The sequence below is a fragment of the Trichomycterus rosablanca genome, chromosome 4 (genome assembly GCF_030014385.1).
Source record: "Trichomycterus rosablanca isolate fTriRos1 chromosome 4, fTriRos1.hap1, whole genome shotgun sequence".
In the NCBI taxonomy this organism is placed as follows: Eukaryota; Metazoa; Chordata; class Actinopteri; order Siluriformes; family Trichomycteridae; genus Trichomycterus; species Trichomycterus rosablanca.
This window is the reverse complement of record NC_085991.1, coordinates 24,937,967-24,954,932: the sequence shown is the minus strand read 5'-3', so window position 1 is coordinate 24,954,932 and position 16,966 is coordinate 24,937,967. Positions and strand designations below refer to the sequence as shown.

Here is a 16,966-nt window from a genome sequence, read left to right as displayed (position 1 = left end):
TTTCTCGGCCGTGAATTAGGTAGGGCCTTACACATGACCATACTATGCTTGTTTAGTAGTCGACTATGTAAACGTGTAACTGTTACTGTTACTGTTAAAGTTTTGTTTCAGTAATATTGAGGGAATTTCTAAAGTGCCAACTGTGATTTATTCATACAAAATGTGCTGTATCCTAAATCACATAAAACAGTTCTTAAGTTTCTGTCTAATTTGTACTTATTTGGTTATTAAAATTTGTAATAACTGTTTAGTGAGGGACACCTCTCTACTAATCATTAGTTAAATCTAGAAAGTGAAGTGGCTGAACAATTTGGAAGACCTCGTAAAGACATAGCCAATCATGTCTGTATGCAGAAATCTGACTGGCCGATAGCACAGACAGGGATTTGAACCTTGGATCCCAGCAGCAGTCGGATGGTGTCATTTCCCGCTGCGCCACCCGAGCGCCTGCTCTGTTCTGACCTTTGATCCCTCTAACGTATCGGTCTTCCTTATTGACCAGATTAAATTCCACCAGTGTCACAGTAAACCATAAATGTCATATAAACTGACTGTAGGACACAGAACAGAAGTAATGATTGTAACCACATATAAATGACTGTGGTATTACACCACTTCTCAATATTCGGCATATTTATTGTTTCCCAGTGGCCTAAAATAAAGCTTGGTAATGGATTTAGTTGTGGGCTGTCAGTGATACAGCTGAGTGGGTAGGGAGTGGTAAGATTGAGCAAGTTTTATAAATAAGGCTATACATTTACAGATGATTTGATTATAATTGATCTGACTGAATGAAATAAAATAAATCAGGAGTGGGGTCTGTGACCTTGGGGATGTATGACAGTGATCATTCCAACATGCCATGATTTATGTTATTCAGAATTGTATTTGACTATATTTTTATTTAATACTTTTATTTGCATATGAATTTGGGTTGATTAAAAGTAATTTGTCTATTAAAGCATCAAAAGTATTCACATAAAGGTCATGTAAAATAATATTTTGTACTTCTCAAGTTATTTTAAGGGGGAAGAAATCTACAGTGTCTATGAGGAGTGGCATGTTCTTTCCGTATTTTTGTGGGTTTTCTCTATGTGCCTTTTAATAGATACAGCTAAACTAGCCCTATTTATATAGGCACAGAGATGTTACCAGCTACAGTCAAGCATGATCACTACAATAATATGACGAAGCAGTGTAACCACATTGAAACGACTGTGGTATTAAATTACTTCTCAGTTCTTTTTTAATGCTTGTGATGATGTGTTGTCATTATAACAAATTTCACTTCATTTGTTATGACTGGCTGGTAGTTTTTATTTAATATTTATATTTAAGTTGGGAAATAGGAATGTAGGGAACATCTTTATATTTATTACATGTGTATTTGGACAGACACAGATCACTTGATATTCACTTTTTGTTTGCATCAGTCAGTAAAATGGTTATTTTATATTAATAGTTTCATTCTCAGATCTCGTGTGGTTGGTTGATGCAAACATTGTTTTTATGTCCTGCACTGTGTGTATTACAATCAGGAGAAAAGGCAAGTCACGATCTAGGAGTAATATTGGTACTACTTGTTTTGTTTATGTATTGAAGTCCAGCAAATCAGTTGCTAGCCAACCGTTTGAATTAGCTGGTATTTTTAGGCATTATTAATTCAGATTAATTGTGGCTTTCAAGTCTATGGAGAAATAATGAGAGAAAGATAAACAACCTACTGGGCTGATTATTATTGTTAATCAGGGTCCTAGAATTAGCTTTTTCCTCAGTTTGACATGAAAGCCCTAATCATTTTTGCATTATGGTTATTATTGGCAAAGTTAGAATATCCAAGAATGACTTTTGCTAAAAGAACGTTTGCTAAAATGGACACAACATGTATTCTTGTTTCTGCAATAATTTATTCAGTATGTTTAATTTTGCTTATTAACTTAAAAAAGCGAATCTGTTTTATCAGTCATAAAATGTCAAATCTTATGACCATACATTAGTTTCATTTAATTTAATTTTCATCATCTGCTTAATCCTGGTCAAAGTGGGTCCATTTCCACTGGGAAACACTGCGCAAGGCAGGAATACCCTTGACAGAACGCCAATTTGTCGTAGTACTTTGGCCACCCTTCCCTTTTCCCCCGACATATACAGTCATGTATGTGTGGATGCCCAGCCAGCTTATAGCACTGCTGGGGATCCGAACCCTGATCCCAGCAGTAGTAGGCTAGCTGCACCACCCAAGCGCCCTTAAACAAAATTAATATATATTTTTAGTTTAAAGCCATTAACTCATGTTTTGCCATTTTTGAACGGTTTAAAGATTTAACAGTATTTTACACATGGCCAAGCATTAGTTTCAGTTTGCTCACACTCTTTGCTCATTCTGTTGACATGATAATCTGAACTGGAACATGATGATTGTTTTATTATTTGAACTTTGTTTTATTATTTAATGGGTGCAGTCAATTATTCTACCGCTTTCAAAGCAACGTAGAGTCAGTATTTTTGGCATATTTATTGTTTCTCAGTGGCCTAAAATAAAGCTTGGTAATGGATTTAGTTGTGGGCTGTCAGTGATACAGCTAAGTGGGTGGGGAGTGGTAAGATTGAGCAAGTTTTATAAATAGGGCTATACATTTACAGATGATTCGATTATAATTGATCTGTCCGACTCAGGGGTGGGGTCTGTGACCTGGGGTATTTGACTATATTTTTACTTAATACTGTTATTTGCATATGAATAATATTGCCTAAAAAAAAGACAAAAAAATAATAATGTGTATTTTTAAGTTATTTTAAGGGGAAACAATATACAGAGTCCTTCAGTGCCTATGAGGAGTGGCATGTTCTTTCTGTATTTTTTTGGGTTTTCTCTATGTGCCTTTTAATTGATGCCGTTAAACTAGCCCTATTTATATAGACAGAGAAATTACCAGCTAACAGTCAAGCACGATCACTACAATAATATGACGAGGCGGTACCACAAATATAAATGACATTATTTCCTTCTGCACTACCACGTGCATCATCTAAGTTGTTTGATATTTATTTTTCACCCAGCATATTATTGAAATCACAATACTGCCATGTATATAAAAATGTATGATTTTTTAACTGCATATTGTGCTTATTGAGTGTATTTTGAAAGCAAATGACTCACGAATCACATGATTCATAAATTACATGAAATACCTGTGCAAAGTTGCAATAATGGTTGTCCTAGAAGTACTTAAAGTAACCTTTTATCACTAGGATCCCAGGTTTAATGCGGAAGTGGACCAGATCACAGGCTACAAGACACAGAGCATCCTATGCATGCCCATAAAAAATCACAGAGATGAGGTAAGACAGACATAGCACAAACATTCCAGGTTTTGAACATTTTTACTGCCTAAATGCCTTAATTTTACTGTCTTTCCAAAGGTTGTTGGTGTGGCACAAGCAATCAATAAGAGGTGTGGAGAGAACAGCACTTTCACAGAACAAGATGAGAAGGTGAAGAAAATGCTGTATACACTGTCAGTGCTCTAAAAGGGTTTAGAAAGCATTGTAAAAGATTAGTACTGTAATCAGGGCTTCTGTAGATGCAGTTTAACTATAAATTAGTAATCACCATTTATAGTGTTTTTTTATTATTGTTTTTCAGGACTTTACTTCCTATTTGGCTTTTTCTGGTATTGTTCTACACAATGCACAACTTTATGAGACGTCACAGATTGAAAACAGGAGAAATCAGGTAATCAAGTTTACAAATCGATGAAAGGTCTTAATTTTGATGCTTCTATCAACTAAAACCACCATTTTATGTTGTAGGTGTTGTTAAACCTGGCCAGTCTTATTTTTGAAGAACAGCAGTCACTGGAGGTTTTGCTGAGAAAGATCGCAGCTATCATCTTGTCTTTTATGCAAGCTCAAGAATGCACCATATTCATTGCTGATGGTGAAACATCGGTAAGCACAAAAATGTCTTAGTTAAACACAGTAGGCAAGTGGGCAAAACCAGTGTCCCAGCTCAGAAATGTGCTTCTGGATTAGTAGGCAAAAATTCCCACAGACAAACTCAGAAATCTAATAAAAATCTTTCCCAGAACAGTAAGAGCTGTGATAGCTACAAAAACGTGAGCAACACTATATTAATGCCCATGTATTTACACTGATCAGTCATAACATTAAAACCACCTCCTTGTTTCTACACTCACTGTCCATTTTATCAGCTCCGTTTACCATATAGAAGCACTTTGTAGTTCTACAATTACTGACTGTAGTCCATCTGTTTCTCTACATACCTTTTTAGCCTGCTTTCACCCTGTTCTTCAATGGTCAGGACCACTACAGAGCAGGTATTATTTAGGTGTTGGATCATTCTCAGCACTGCAGTGACACTGATATGGTGGTGGTGTGTTAGTGTGTGTTGTGCTAGTATGAGTGGATCAGACACAGCAGCGCTGCTGGAGTTTTTAAACACCGTGTCCACTCACTGTCCACTCTACTAGACACTCCTACCTAGTTGGTCCACCTTGTAGATGTAAAGTCAGAGACGATCACTCATCTATTGCTGCTGTTTGAGTTGGTCATCTTCTAGACCTTCATCAGTAGTCACAGGACGCTGCCTACGGGGCGCTGTTGGCTGAATATATTTGGTTGGTGGACTATTCTCAGTCCAGCAGTGACAGTGAGGTGTTTAAAAACTCCATCAGCGCTGCTGTGTCTTATCCACTTGTACCAGCAAAACACACACTAACACACCACCACCATGTCAGTGTCACTGCAGTGCTGAGAATCATCCACCACCCAAATAATACCTGCTCTGTAGTGGTCCTGTGGGGGTCCTGACCCTTAAAGAACAGGGTGAAAGCAGGCTGAAAAAGTATGTAGAGTAATAAATGGACTACAGTCAGTAATTGTAGAACTGCAAAGTGCTTCTATATGGTAAGTGAAGCTGATAAAATGGACAATGTGTGTAGAAACAAGGAGGTGGTCATAATGTTATACCTGATCGGTGAATATGCATATTGTGAAATACCTAGTGGTCAGTAGTAGTAAACGAAAGGCAGTGCTGGGTATTTTGATTGGGTCTTGCTGGGCGGGCCAGTCTGTAGCATATAAGCAACACTAGTTTCATTTTTAGAATAACCTCAAGCAAAACAGCCTGAATTGCTTCCTTATTCTGCCCTGCCAAGGAAGCAATTACAACACACATGCAAACACGCACATATAAGTTGTAGCCATTCACAACCCACAAAACGAAGCAATATTAGAAACGTATTACTACTAAAAATAGCATTTTAAAATAAGCAGAATAACATGTTTTCTCTTAGATTTTCTAGCATACCTTTACACTGAGAGCATTTAGCACATGCTGTTATCCAGAACCACTTACAGAGGTGCTTCCACTGCTTTAGTACTATTAGAGGAAAATATAAGTAGAAGAAGGTCTTTTGTTTGTTTTTAATAAGGAGGTATTAGTACTGAAAGATTGGTGTTTACTCCATAGTTATTGGTTATCATATGAACAAATAAAAAGTACAATAGGTTTGGTTAAATAATTGTATTTACTGGGGAATTTTTAGCTTTTACCTATTTTCTTTATACCACGTATACCAAACGTTTACAGAACTTGAAAAGTAACAGTGTAACAGTAACAGTGATAAAAGCTATGCATTGATAGGAAACCTACTTAAGCCAGTCAAACTGATTGGCCAAAGCTCAGCAAGAACTTTGCGGTTTTGATTTTGAAGACCAAAGGTTAAAGTTAACAATAGGAAAGCCTAGCTTACATTTAGTATACCTTGGTAAACAATGTATGGTTACAATGAGTGTGTAAAGAGAGATGATTGTTTGCAGGGCGTCATGGTGGCTCAGTGGGTAGCACTGTCGCCTCACAGCAAGAAGGTCCTGGGTTCGATCCCCTGGCGGGGCGGTCCGGGTCCTTTCTGTGTGTAGTTTGCATGTTCTCCCCGTGTCTGCGTGGGTTTCCTCCGGGAGCTCCGTTTTCCTCCCACAGTTCAAAAACATGCAGACATTGAATTGCCCTAAAGGTAAATGGGTGTGTGTGTGTCTATCCTGCGATGGACTGGCACCCTGTCCAGGGTGTTACTGTGTGCCTTGCGCCCATTGAAAACCTGGGATAGGCTCCAGCACCCCCCTCTCCCCCGCCGCACGCCCCTAATTGGATAAGCAGTTAAGAAAGTGAGTGAGTGAGTGATTGTTTACACAAATGGAAACATTAAATAATGGGTTAGTGTACAGCTTTCCGATTAAATAAAATCACATGTATCTATAGTTTTTTAATCTGGTCTTTACAGTCTTTTGAACCTTGGAAAATAGATTTTTTTTTTCAGTTTTAAAGACATGACCCTATAAGGTACTAACATTGAGTCCAGGAATGTTTAAACAAACGCAGCTTTTTGGCACAGCGGTTTGTAGTATATTACATTTCTTTTCTGTTTATTGTGCAAAGTAGTTACAGGTTCTTCTGATACGCCTGCTTAACTAATGCCATTTAGGCCCAACCAGACTCCAAGATGATTAAACGTTACAGTGGGAAATTGGAGCCCATCTAGAAAGTTAAAAGCACAAGCACATAAAACGGTGTGACTGCTGAGATTCTATAGTAGATTTACAGAGACAGTCACTGGATCCTAATAGCATTAAAAACCACAGACTTCACTGACTTCCCTGTGGTTTAATTGATGTGGGTTTCGCTTGTGTCACAGAATGCTTTCTCCAGTGTCTTCCATATGGACTATGAGGAGCTGGCTGGGTCTGTGGAGTTCCCGAACAAGTAAGTTTGAAAACACTCGAGCTACTTGACCACATTAACGTTTCTTTTTTATTTTGTCATGTGTGATATTAAATTTAGATTTTTATAACAGTATAAACAGAACAACTAGATTTGTACATTTTTATTATTCTAGCCTGGTTCATTAAAAACCAGTAAATTACTTATAAAGGATTTAATAGCATTGATTGTTAAGGCTAAAGCACTAAAAGACAATATAATTAGTTAAGCTTGAATTTTTTTTTTTGCATTTTCTCCCCTTTTTCTCCCCTTTTAGCGCGTCTAATTATCCAATTTGCATGGTGCTTCCTCTCTGTCTATGACTAACTCTGCCCTGACCGAGGAGATCGAAGCTAACCCATATCCCCTCCGAAACATGAGCAGCAGCCGTCTGCATTTTTTTATCTACACATTTGACGAGTGTTGCGCCACCTAGCGTTGCATGCGGAGAGACACACCCTAAGAGCACTCCTTCCTCATCTCTTGTGCAGGTGCCTCTAATCAGCCGGCAGAGGTCGTAACTGCACCATTCTGACAGAGAGAAACCCACTTCCGGCCCCTTGTCCCACCCCCAACTGAACAATCGTCCAATCGTTGTTCATGTAGCCACTCAGCCTCGAGCCGGTAAGGCAGAGCTGGATTCGATACCATGTATCCGGAATCCAGCTCTGGTTGCAGCGCGTGTTTTTACCGCTGCGCCACCTGAGCGGCTTAAGCTTGAATTTTGTAGTCTTGAATTTGCATTAAATACACTTAGTTCTAGAATTACTGGCATATGTTGTGTTATCTGCATTTCAAAGTTTATTGGTGTTTTCTTCCACCAATCTTGAATCCTTGATCGTCTACTTCCAGTCCTGCTTCTCTCATTATATGTTTAGTGTAGTTGTCTAACAACTTTGTTGATCTGGAACCAGTCTGTTTGTCCATTTTCTGTCATGATTGTGGTTTACTGGTCGATGTAAAGATTTCTCACTAGAATAATCTGATGCTGTGGTATTCCAGTCTTTCGAAGGACATATTTTTTTTCCAGTTAACAATTGGAGATTTGCAAAAGATGTTAGCAATTTGATGTTAGCAATTTGGGGTCTCTGGTTACAGTTCATACAAACATTAAATGTTAAATGATATAGTGGATTTAATGGAAAAGGAGTTTAGTACTCATACTTAGCAAGATATCTTTGGCCATTTGTTAGAAAGGTATCCAGTGTAAAAAATATCTTTTTGATTCTTGAATGTTTTTGCTTTAATGTGCTAGAAACTTAATACAAGAAACAAATGGAATCCTGTCTTCTAGATCCATCAAGTAAAATGATGTCAATGCATAAAACAAAGTATAATAAAAAAATGCATGTTTTCATTTGTACATGTATGCATTCTGCATTATAGTAACGTCAGCTTACTGTTGTAAAACATTGTATCTAAAACTTTTAAGTTAGTTTTTTTTAATGTGTAGGTATTATGACAATGAAGAACAGTAACATCCAGAGATGTTCACAAGTAACAAAATACGAGTCCGAGTCGAGTCACGAGTCTTTAGGCTAGAGTCCGAGTCAAGTCACGAGTCAATATAATATTCCTAAAACATATATTGGAAATGTAGCGTAGAAATAAACAAATAATCTGTAAGTTTAGATAAAAAAACAACAACTTTTTACCAGTTAAAAGCTTAAACTAACGTTTTGTTTTCATTGCAAATTACGGCACAGCGGCCAAAATCCCAAACACAGCAAAAAATCCATAATACTGCTTACCTTAGCTTATGTTGTTCCAGATGCTATTAAACTTATAACCGTGTGTTGTCCCATTAGGAATATAATCCGTTATTTTGTAAATGTGCTTATAATTAAAAACCTCCAAACTCGTTAGAAAGCTAATCGAGCGTTTAATTGACAATCATCTGTGTGACGCTGCAAACTAAATACATGCAAATAACAGCATTTCTTACCAAAAATTAAAATCTGAAGATCTGATTGGTTTAGAAAGCGGTTCTTAAAATCATTACCGCCAATTCTGTAGTTGCGTTCCATTCACATTATCTGTTACTGTGAAGTGCACTACGTAGGGTATTCCACCACTTTAAGTAGGGAACGACGCTTCATCACTAAGCCGGAAGCTGGCTGGAACATTTACTCATTGCGTGTGTTGTGGGTTAAGACGGCCGGAGCGTTTTTAAAGAGCAGAAAATGACATGATCAGAATGATGTCGGATCATATATATATATATAATTGTCACACGTAACTAATGTTGCTGACTTTCGTTGTCCACAAGTAATTTTTTGCGAGTCACGAGTCGAGTCCGAGTCATTTGAAACGAGTCCGAGTCAAGTCTGAAGTCGCTGTTTGTGTGACTTAGGTGCAGACTCGAGTCCCCATCTCTGGTGCTTTAACATCTGCTTTAAAACATTTATAAGAAAACTAAAAGAAATATTAGTACACTTTGTCATCATACCTCTGTCCTGTTGGGAATTAACCTAACTTTCAAGAAACAATATGGCAAGAAACTGGTGCACAATTCATGAATACAAGGCATTCGGAGGAATCAAATTTTAATTTTTCCCTTGCTTATTACCAACATAATCATATTACTGGTCCCATTTCTCTGACTTTCACATTTACATTAATACTGTGCAAACAGTGCAATTTCTTCTGACAACACTGGTGAAAATTGACCTAGGATGTTCTTTTGCACAAACAAGTTAAGTTCAGGACCTTAAACTGTTTGGAGTAGTGCTGTAAATGGGGTACTATGAGAAGATAATGTAAGTAAACATACACAATAAAATTAAAATTAAGCTCTACTGATTTTGCAATTAGTTATGAAAAAGAACAGACAAGCTTTCTTTTTTAGAAGAAACAGTCCTTTCAGAAAGATATGAAGATATGAAAATTATACCCTGTTTAAGTACATGCTGGCTTAAACCATGGGTTTTTACTAAGTGCGTCTGACAGGTGCTTAATCAAATCTGTTTAGGCAAACTTTGTCTTAGTGCAGAAGGTTTTCTGTTATGGAAATCCTCCGAGGGTTTTAGTGAAACATGGAAACGCTTCCAAACTGCATATGGAGGGCTGTTTTTTATATTGGCCTTTCATTAAAGCCACAAGTCCATTTTTGACAGATATTACTCACACATGTGTAATCCTCATTGTGGAAAAAACAGTATAATGATCATGAAGTAGGTCTTACTCAATTCCACATAAAATATAATTTAACAAAGCACAACATTTTAGAGTCATGATTTCCATAAAATACAGACGTTTTAAGTCTGAAATGCTTTTTCGTATTGTGTAGCTTTTTGTGGCTTGTTCCAGTTAAGCACTTATGTAGAACTATGTGTGTGCTTTTCACAAAAACTTGTCCATTAAGCCCATTAGCTTATCAAAAACTTCATCATGCATTGTTTTGCTATGCAATAGTTCCCACATTAGTGGTTTTCAGTTACCAGTACCCACTACACACACTCACAGGTTTTTATTCTTTATTGACTATCATTGACTGTAGTATTGGTCATACTGAAGAGCTCCATCATGGGGACTGGCTAGGGTTGCCCCAGTGCATTGTAAGTACTGTTATTGTAATATAGACCGATCAGCCATAACATTAAAACCACCTCCTTGTTTCTACACTCACTGTCCATTTTATCAGCTCCACTTACAATATAGGAGCACTTCGTAGTTCTACAATTACTGACTATAGTCCATCTGTTTCCTCTGCATGCTTTGTTAGCCCTTTTTCATGCTGTTCTTCAATGGTCAGGACCCCCACAGGACCACTACAGAGTAGGTATTATTTGGGTGGTGGATCATTCTCAGCACTGCAGTGACACTGACATGGTGGTGGTGTTAGTGTGTGTTGTGTTGGGTATGAATGGATAAAACACAGCAATGCTGATGGAGTTAGTAAACACCTCACCAAAAACCAAAGTGTCTAGCACAACCAAAAATATCCAGCCAACAGCACCCCGTGGGCAGCGCCCTGTGACCACTGAAGGTCTAGAAGATGACCAACTCAAACAGCAGCAGTAGATGAGCGATCGTCTCTGACTTTACATCTACAAGGTGGACCAACTAGGTAGGAGTATCTAATAGAGTGGACAGTGAGTGGACACGGTATTTAAAAACTCCAGCAGCGCTTCTGTGTCTGATCCACTCATACCAGCACAACACACACTAACACACCACCACCATGTCAGTCACTGCAGTTCTGAGAATGATCCACCACCTAAATAATACCTGCTCTGTAGTAGTCCTGTGGGGGTCCTGACCATTGAAGAACAGCATGAAAGGGGGCTAAAAAGCATGCAGAGAAACAGATGGACTTACAGTCAGTAATTGTAGAACTAAAAGTGCTTCTATATGGTAAGTGGAGCTGATAAATTGGACAGTGGGTGTAGAAACAAGGAGGTAGTTTTAATGTTATGGCTGATCAGTGTAATTGTGTGCTTTCAACCTTCAGTTTTTCAGCTTTCTTTACTGCTTGATTGTACTACATGATTGTATTTATGCACAAATCAAAGCCAGTGTGCTGAGACCTGCACAAAGCCTGACCTCAACCCTGTCCAACCCCTTTAGGATAAAATAAATCCCTACAGCCAAAATTTGATGTTCAGGCTTGGTGTACACTAACATCTGGCAATGTAATTTATGTACCTTAGTATGTTGTTTAGATCAGCAATTATATATTTGAATACAATTACGTTTGATAAATTCAAAAGCCTTTTATTTTGTGTCAATGATGCTCTAGTGTAAATCATAACATTTTTATTTCCCTGTACAGGGACAATGACGTGAGCAAGATTAACTACATGTATGCCCAATATGTAAAGAACACAGCTGAGCCACTGAACATTTCTGATGTCACCAAGGACCATCGATTCCCTTGGACTGTAAGTAATCACAACAAAACTCCTCATGAGTCCCATGTATTAAAAAGTGATACTTTTTTGGGATCATCAAATTTCACACAAATATATATTTTTTTTATAAATAATGCTGCATGAATCTGTCAGTTAAAATATTTTTGGATGTGTTTCCCATCTAAATAGAGTGAGAACCCAGACTCCCCAAGCTACCACGTCAAGAGTTTGTTATGCACACCAATCAGGAATGGCAAGAAAGATAAAGTTATAGGTAATCATTGTATTTCTATTTTTACAATTTCTCTTATGTTTATTTTATACTGGGCTTTGTTTATAATACACATCTACTTTGTATATGGTACACAGTCAAAAGTTAGGGGAAATCCATACATATCAAACCATTGGATCCCAAACTTTTTAATAGCTGAGCTGCAATGGGTGGCAATACTCTTGACAAGTGAGACTCTCACACATGCAATAATGTATATAAATAACAGGTCCAAGTACAGAGTTGAGTTTAGGGCTTTGTGTAGGCCAGTACAACACAAAAATATGCAAACCATAGGCATTGATTTGTGGTAACATAGAAAAGAGCCTCTCTCAAACCATTTCCAAAAAGTTTTCTACAATGGCCATACATGTACTATTTTTAACATAACCTAGGCTCTAACCTTTACAATCAGCCAGATTTATTATACACCAAATATTACATTTGGCACTACTGTGGCCAATTAAAGCATTCATTGGGCATCTTCCGATGTTAAATATCTTTGCCAGACCAACACATAGTAAAGCAGGATTTATAACCAGAGAGTCAAATGGCGGTGTGCTTTATATTACTACACTGGGGGTAGACAGTGCACAGGTTGTGTTAGACTGCTCAGTTAAAAAAAAAAAAACAATTTAGAAAGCTGTTCTTGTGCTCGGAATTGTATCACAAGCACATAAAACGGTGTGACTGTATGGTAGATTCGCACAGACAGTCACTTGAGATCAGACTGGAGAGTTTTGACATGACATGAGTGGCACATGGCAGTTCCTTGTGTTGCCTACTTGTTTCTCTTATATTGTCCCATTTTACATTAACAGCACCCATAGTTGAAACGGAAATATTTATGCTGGAATAAGTAGTAAAAATTTGTGTTTGTATGTAATGTACAATGTACTTAATGCATGTTACCATAACCTCAGGGCTTGTCTTATAATAACCTTGCTGTCTGTTTTATGCCCTAGCTCTAGAAAACAACAATAAAGAAAGACAAGTGTTTCAATTAGGGATGCATCAATATTATTTTTTCCCAACCAAGTACAAGTACATGCATTTTTGTACTTGCTGATACCGATACCGATACCAATACCTATTTAGAATAAAAAAATTTTTAAACAAAAACACACGTGAGAAGTGACGAGGAGTTTAATGATACCACGTCCAAAAATGCACGTCAACCAGTAGCGAGCGATCAAAGTGTTTGTGCGCTGATGTAATGAAATCAAGGAGGAAAAGTAAATGAATCTGAGTGGATTTGGCTACACGAATAGCATGGATTGTTCTGTAGTGAGTTGGAAGTTATTAAATATTTTTGCAATGTTGATGTTTTGTTGTTATGTTTTGTAGAGAACGATCAGGTCAGAAATACTGTAAAACGTGTGTGTGCCAGTGTATTCTGAAATAAACTATATTATCCCCCTGTCCCACCTGTTTACACTCCTCTCCTGCGTTTCCCCTCACACCGTATTCTGCGTTCTCATTGGCTGTTCGACATGTCACTCATTCCCAGTCGCACATCTCAGATCAGATATCTGACGTGCTAGAAAACTCAATCCGGTCGCCGAGCGCCGAGCGAAAATCAGGGCAAAAATCGTGTAGTGTGAACTAGGCATAACGCAGCAACGTGCACTAGGCACACGGTATCGGATGTTTAGTATCGGAGCCTCGTTTGCGAGTACGAGTACAAGTTAATGAGCACGGTATCGGGCAATCGGTACTCATGCATCTCTAGTTTCAATACTGTACACTTTTACTCTAATTGGTTACTAATGGCTTTAGTTTTTCACTCACTTTCCTATGATTTTAAGTGATATAATGAACCAGTAAGCAGCCAGTAATAGTCATTGTCATTCCTTTCAAATGAAACACATTTCTCCCACTCTTAGTCATGACAGAAAATTTGTTCAGAAGTATAAAAGCTCTAAATAGATTTAAGTAATTTAGTATATACTTTAATTTACTTTCATTTACTAAGGGTGTTCTGCCTAATAAAAAGTGAGACTCTCACACATGCAATAATGTATATAAATAACAGGTCCAAAGTACATGGTTGAGTTTAGGGCTTTGTGTAGGCCAGTACAACACAAAAATCTGCAAACCATAGACATTGATTTGTGCATGGTTGGATACACAATGTGCTGTCTAAGGAAAATTAGAAAATGAGTGCATCTTATCACTGGTATTTTTTTTTACCAAACACTGAATTTTAAATTCTATTTACAAAACTATTAGGGACCTTTCACTAAGACACTAAATGGCCAAAAAATGTGTAAATATCTTACCATTGTGTAGTCTGGGCATAATAAAGTTGTCCAAGTACAATCCCCTACCTCTTCTCATCAAATCACGTTTTTATGGACCTCTATTTGTGCACAGGATGAGCAGAGAGGGGGCCTATAATTTATGTTATATAATTGATCATATAAAGGACACAGTGGTAAATTATGCAAACCCAACCTATACTTTATGTAATTGTTTTTTCTTTCCTGTTAAGGTGTTTGCCAGTTGGTCAACAAGATGGACGAATCCATAGGTGAGGTAAAGGCTTTCAATCGGAATGATGAACAATTTTTAGAGGCCTTTGCCATCTTTTGTGGACTGGGCATCCAAAACACTCAGATGTACGAGACCGTGGAGAGGGCTATGGCCAAGCAAGAGGTCACACTTGAGGTCAGTGCACTTAGCGTTGGATGTGCTCACGTAGTTTTAGGTGAAATAGGTCTGCATTGTAACTCTATATAGTGGTTCATAAGCCCAAAGGCACAATGTTTTTGGCAACATGAAAAGTGCACTTCACTTCCTCAAACTTATGCATATGAGAGAGGATCAAACAAAAAAGTGGGAAGTCATATTATATTGTTTTAGTATGCCGTAAAATTTGCTGTTTATTTACCTATGGTTTTGGCAGTTGGTTTGGCAGTCCCAACAGTCGTGTTGCTGGGAGTTGGTGCTGGGGCACAGTTAATTCTATAGATTAGATCACTTGTTATCTCAGTTAGTGCTATATTTTATTTATTCATTTGAATATATTAGATTAATGGCACAGTAGCTCAGTGGTTCAGGTACTGGACTAGTGATCAAAAGGTTATGGGTTAAAGCCTCACTACTGCCAGGTTTCTAATGTGAGCTCCCTGACTCAGGCCCTTAAACCTCAGTTGCTATAAAGCTTCTGGTAAATGCATATGTAAAAAGTGTATTGGTTGTCTTATCAAAAGCTTGTTTTGGCATAGTAATGTGATGCAAATTACCCTTTTCATAAAAGCATTCACAGGCTTTAAAGTCTGTTTGGACAATTTCAGTCAACACAATTTGTATAGATATTCTATTTATTTAGAATATGTGACTCCTAAAGGACCACAGTCAACCACAAAAAGAGAATAAAGTTTAGTTACACATTTTAATACAACAGCAAGGATTTATTAGGGTATTTATTTGTCTTTGATCAAAAGAAACTTCATTTATTAATACACGCATCTTTATCTAGTTACAAATACATTTCCTATTCATTCCAGATGTGTTTGACATCCTTCAGCATAAACAGTACAGTTCAAATGCTTGGGTCATGCAATGGTAAATTATGCTAGCCCAATTCAACTGGGATCCAGGGTTCAAATCCCCAGTGCTGCTAACGGCTAGTTGAGCATCTACATAAGACACGATTGTCTGATGTGTTGGCTGAGGCCCTGCTATGGATTTGGGGTGTGTTCAGTGTTACTGCAAATGAAATAAGTAAAGTGCAATTAATACATGGTCCAGGCGCAGTGTATGTGATTAGTTAATTAGTAAATTGGCAAACTTTTTCAGCCTGTTAAATGTAAGTGGGTGGGTTATAACCCTCCTATTGTGCGGTAATCAAACTGTAATTGCACACACCCATTCAGACTCAACCCACTCAGTGCTGAATCCCTTCTTCTTCTTATATCCCTGTACCATGCCTCTGATCTCTTCATTCTGGAGCTGTCACTGTCAGAGGTTCCCTGTTGACAAGCTCTCCTCTGCAGCTGACAGAACGGCAGAGCTTAGCTTCAGCTTTAACGTTTTAGTTCGTCCATTACCTTTCCTCCTCACAGTGCTGTTTCTCTGTGAATAATGATCCCCAGGAAAGCAGTTTGGAAAAAATCATGACATAGTTACACTCAAGGGATGGTGCGCAGTGGAAACAGTGGAGTTATTTATGCCTTGACGGTTTGTCAGATTAGATTTGCTAGATGTACAAACATGCTGACTAAGAACACACCCTAAACACATTTCATGTTTATTAAAGTTGCAATGGGTGGCACAGAGGCAGACTAGCTAGCGCTGTCACGTCACAGCAAGAAGGGCCTGGCAGGCAGGCAGGCAGGCACACTCCTTTCTGTGTGGAGTTTTCATGTTCTGCCAGTGTGGGTTTCCTCTGGGTGCTCCAGTTTCCTCCCATAATTCCAAAGACATGCAGTCTTTGCATGCAGGCTAAATGGAGATACTGCTAGGTGTGAGTGTGTGTACCCTGTGATTGACTGGCAGCCTGGGGTCTTTCCTCTCTTTCCCTAATAAATCAGACTTCTGGTGTTAGTTTGTTGCTTCATGCTGTACTTCTTTTTTTATTTTGTAAGTGTATTTTGTGTGTCACTGTTATGTTACATATGGGCATCACTGTCATTACAGCTAGGTTCTACAGCTTTTATTAAAAAAATTTCGCCGCTCAGGTGGCGCAGTGGTAAAAACACACGCTGGAACCAGAGCTGGGATCTGGTTCTGCCTGTCAGCTAGGCTGAGCAGCCACATGAACAATGATTGGCCTGTTGTTCAGATATGCGTGGGATTAAGCCGGATGGGGTTAATAAGCTCTCTCTCATAACTAATGCAATTTCGACCTCTGCTGGCTGATTGATGGCGCCTGCACAGAGATGAGAAAAGAGTGCTCTCAGGGTGTGTCTCTCCGTACACAACGCTGAGCTGCACTGTCACTCGTCAAAGTGTAGGTGATAAAATGCATACGGCTGCTGCCCAGGTGTCGGAGGGGGCGTGGGTTAGCTTCGTTCTACTCAATCGGAGCAGGGAGCATCATTGGTGGAGAGGACG

General features: G+C 38.3%; 1 protein-coding gene across 1 annotated transcript in view; it reads left to right on the top strand.

The window, feature by feature from the left end:
• Positions 1-16,966, top strand: part of pde5ab (phosphodiesterase 5A, cGMP-specific, b) — a 41,233-nt gene that overhangs the window by 5,578 nt on the left and 18,689 nt on the right. Inside the window, exons 3-10 of the mRNA XM_062993121.1 lie at positions 3,253-3,342; positions 3,424-3,495; positions 3,647-3,736; positions 3,814-3,951; positions 6,717-6,784; positions 11,556-11,664; positions 11,824-11,908; positions 14,400-14,575. Coding sequence (XP_062849191.1) covers positions 3,253-3,342; positions 3,424-3,495; positions 3,647-3,736; positions 3,814-3,951; positions 6,717-6,784; positions 11,556-11,664; positions 11,824-11,908; positions 14,400-14,575 — 828 coding nt within the window. The remainder of the gene's footprint in view (positions 1-3,252; positions 3,343-3,423; positions 3,496-3,646; positions 3,737-3,813; positions 3,952-6,716; positions 6,785-11,555; positions 11,665-11,823; positions 11,909-14,399; positions 14,576-16,966) is intronic.